Raw genomic sequence first — 2282 nt, 5'->3', positions numbered from 1 at the left:
ATGGATAAGAAAGCTGTGGTACATATACACAATGGAGTATTACTCAGCCATTAAAAAGAATACATTTGAATCAGTTCTAATGAGGTGGATGAAACTGGAGCCTATTATACAGAGTGAAGTAAGCCAGAAAGAAAAACACCAATACAGTATACTAACACATATATATGGAATTTAGAAAGATGCTAACAATAACCCTGTGTACGAGACAGCAAAAGAGACACTGACGTATAGAACAGTCTTATGGACTCTGGGGGAGAGAGAGGGTGGGAAGATTTGGAAGAATGGCATTGAAACATGTATAATATCATGTATGAGACGAGTCACGAGTCCAGGTTCAATGCACGATACTGGAGGCTTGGGGCTGGTGCACTGGGATGACCCAGAGGGAGGGTATGGGGAGGGAGAAGGGAGGAGGGCTCAGGATGGGGAACACATGTATACCTGTGGCGGATTCATTTCGATATTTGGCAAAACCAATACAATATTGTAAAGTTTAAAAATAAAATAAAATTAAAAAAAATAAAGGTAATGACAATACTCATTTTGGTGATTTTATCACTCTCTCACATTTTGAAAAATCAACATATCATTTTAAAAGAACATGTCAAACAACCTAGAAATTAATTGTGAAAATGAACAGTATCACTTGAAGTATTTGTTTAAATAGCTTGAGGTTTATGTGTTTTATTGAAATACGTTACGCTTTATTTCTGCAGGTGTAATTAACAGGAAAAATGTCCAGGTTTCAAGATGCTTGAAAATTTTTTGTGTGTGTGGTCAGTAGAAAAATTTAGAAACTGATTTGGGCTGTGTGCCCAAATAATATCTTTATGGAGCTTATGAACAGTAGCTGGTTCCAGCCACCTACTCTCCTTTTAACAGGCATCCCTGGACTGGAAGCTGTGCAAATATGGATTTCTATCCCACTGTGTATCACGTACCTAATTGCCCTCCTAGGTAACAGCACTATCCTCTTCATTATCAAAACCACCTCCAGGCTTCACGAACCTCAGTACATATTCCTGTCTATGCTGGCAGCCACAGATGTGGGTCTGTCTTTATCAACTCTGCCTACAGTACTCAGTGTCTTTCTCCTGAATCACAGAGAGATTGAATTCTACTCCTGCCTAACGCAGATGTTCTTTATCCATACCTTCTCCTCAATGGAGTCAGCCATCCTGCTGGCCATGGCCTTTGATAGATTTGTAGCTATTCATAACCCACTGCACTACACAGTAGTCTTAACCTATTCTCGGATTATGGGGATGGGGCTTGCAGCCATGATTAGGGGTGTGGTGTTGATGGTACCTTTGCCAATTCTGCTCAAGCGATTGCCCTTCTGCAAGGATGTCATTCTATCACATTGTTATTGCTACCACCCTGATGTTATGAAGCTGGCTTGTGGCCCTATCACAGTCAACATCATTTATGGGTTGTCCCTTGTCCTGTGCTCCTTTGGAGTTGACTCTATGTTCACTGTCATTTCATACAGCCTAATTTTGAAAACAGTGCTGGGTATTGCCTCCAAAGATGGTCAGCTCAAGGTACTTAATACTTGTGTTTCCCACATTTTCACTGTCTGCATCTTTTATGTGCCACTCATTGTGCTGGCTCTAATTCATAGGTTTGGTTCACATCTCCTCTTCTTCATGTCACCATGGCCAACCTCTTCCTCTTTTTGACTCCTGTTCTTAACCCCTTGGTTTATAGTCTGAAAACAAAACAAATAAGGTTTGCAGTGCACAAGATATTCAAGAGCAGGAAAAACTTGCTCACATAATCAAATATGAGTTATATTAAAAAGCTAAACTGATAAAAACAGAGAGTAGAATGGTACTTGGCAGGGACTAGGGAGATGAGGAAATAGGAAAACTTTGGTCAGACTGCACAAATTTCTAATTATGAAATGAGTAAATTCTGGTTATCTCATGTATAACATGGTGACTATAGTTAACAATAATGCATTATATACTTGAAAATTGCTTAGAATACATTTTAAGGGTTCCCACCACAAAAAGGAAGTGATAATTATGTAACTGTGTAGATCACAGCAAACTGTAGAAAATTCTTCAAGAGATAGGAATACCAGACCACCTGACCTGCCTCCTGAGAAATCTGTATTCAGGTCAAGAAGCAACAGTTAGAAGTGGACATAGAACAGACAGGTTCCAAATTGAGAAAGGAGTACATCAAGGATGTATATTGTCACCCTGCTTATTTAACTTATATGCAGAGTGCATCATGAGAAATGGTGGGCTGGATGAAGCACAAGCTGGAATGAA

At 39.5% G+C, this 2282-nt stretch overlaps 1 protein-coding gene across 1 annotated transcript; it reads left to right on the top strand.

The window, feature by feature from the left end:
- Positions 1 to 830: 830 nt before the first annotated feature.
- LOC104980248 (olfactory receptor 51A4-like) lies at positions 831 to 1780 on the top strand. Its single transcript, XM_010828878.1, is given in 2 exon segments — positions 831 to 1632; positions 1635 to 1780. Coding segments are annotated over 2 exon segments (948 nt in total).
- The last annotated feature ends 502 nt before the right edge of the window (positions 1781 to 2282 follow it).

The sequence above is a fragment of the Bison bison genome, unplaced genomic scaffold (genome assembly GCF_000754665.1).
Source record: "Bison bison bison isolate TAMUID 2011002044 unplaced genomic scaffold, Bison_UMD1.0 scf7180017858739, whole genome shotgun sequence".
NCBI classification, from domain to species: domain Eukaryota; kingdom Metazoa; phylum Chordata; class Mammalia; order Artiodactyla; family Bovidae; genus Bison; species Bison bison.
This window is presented reverse-complemented; position numbering and strand designations above follow the sequence as displayed.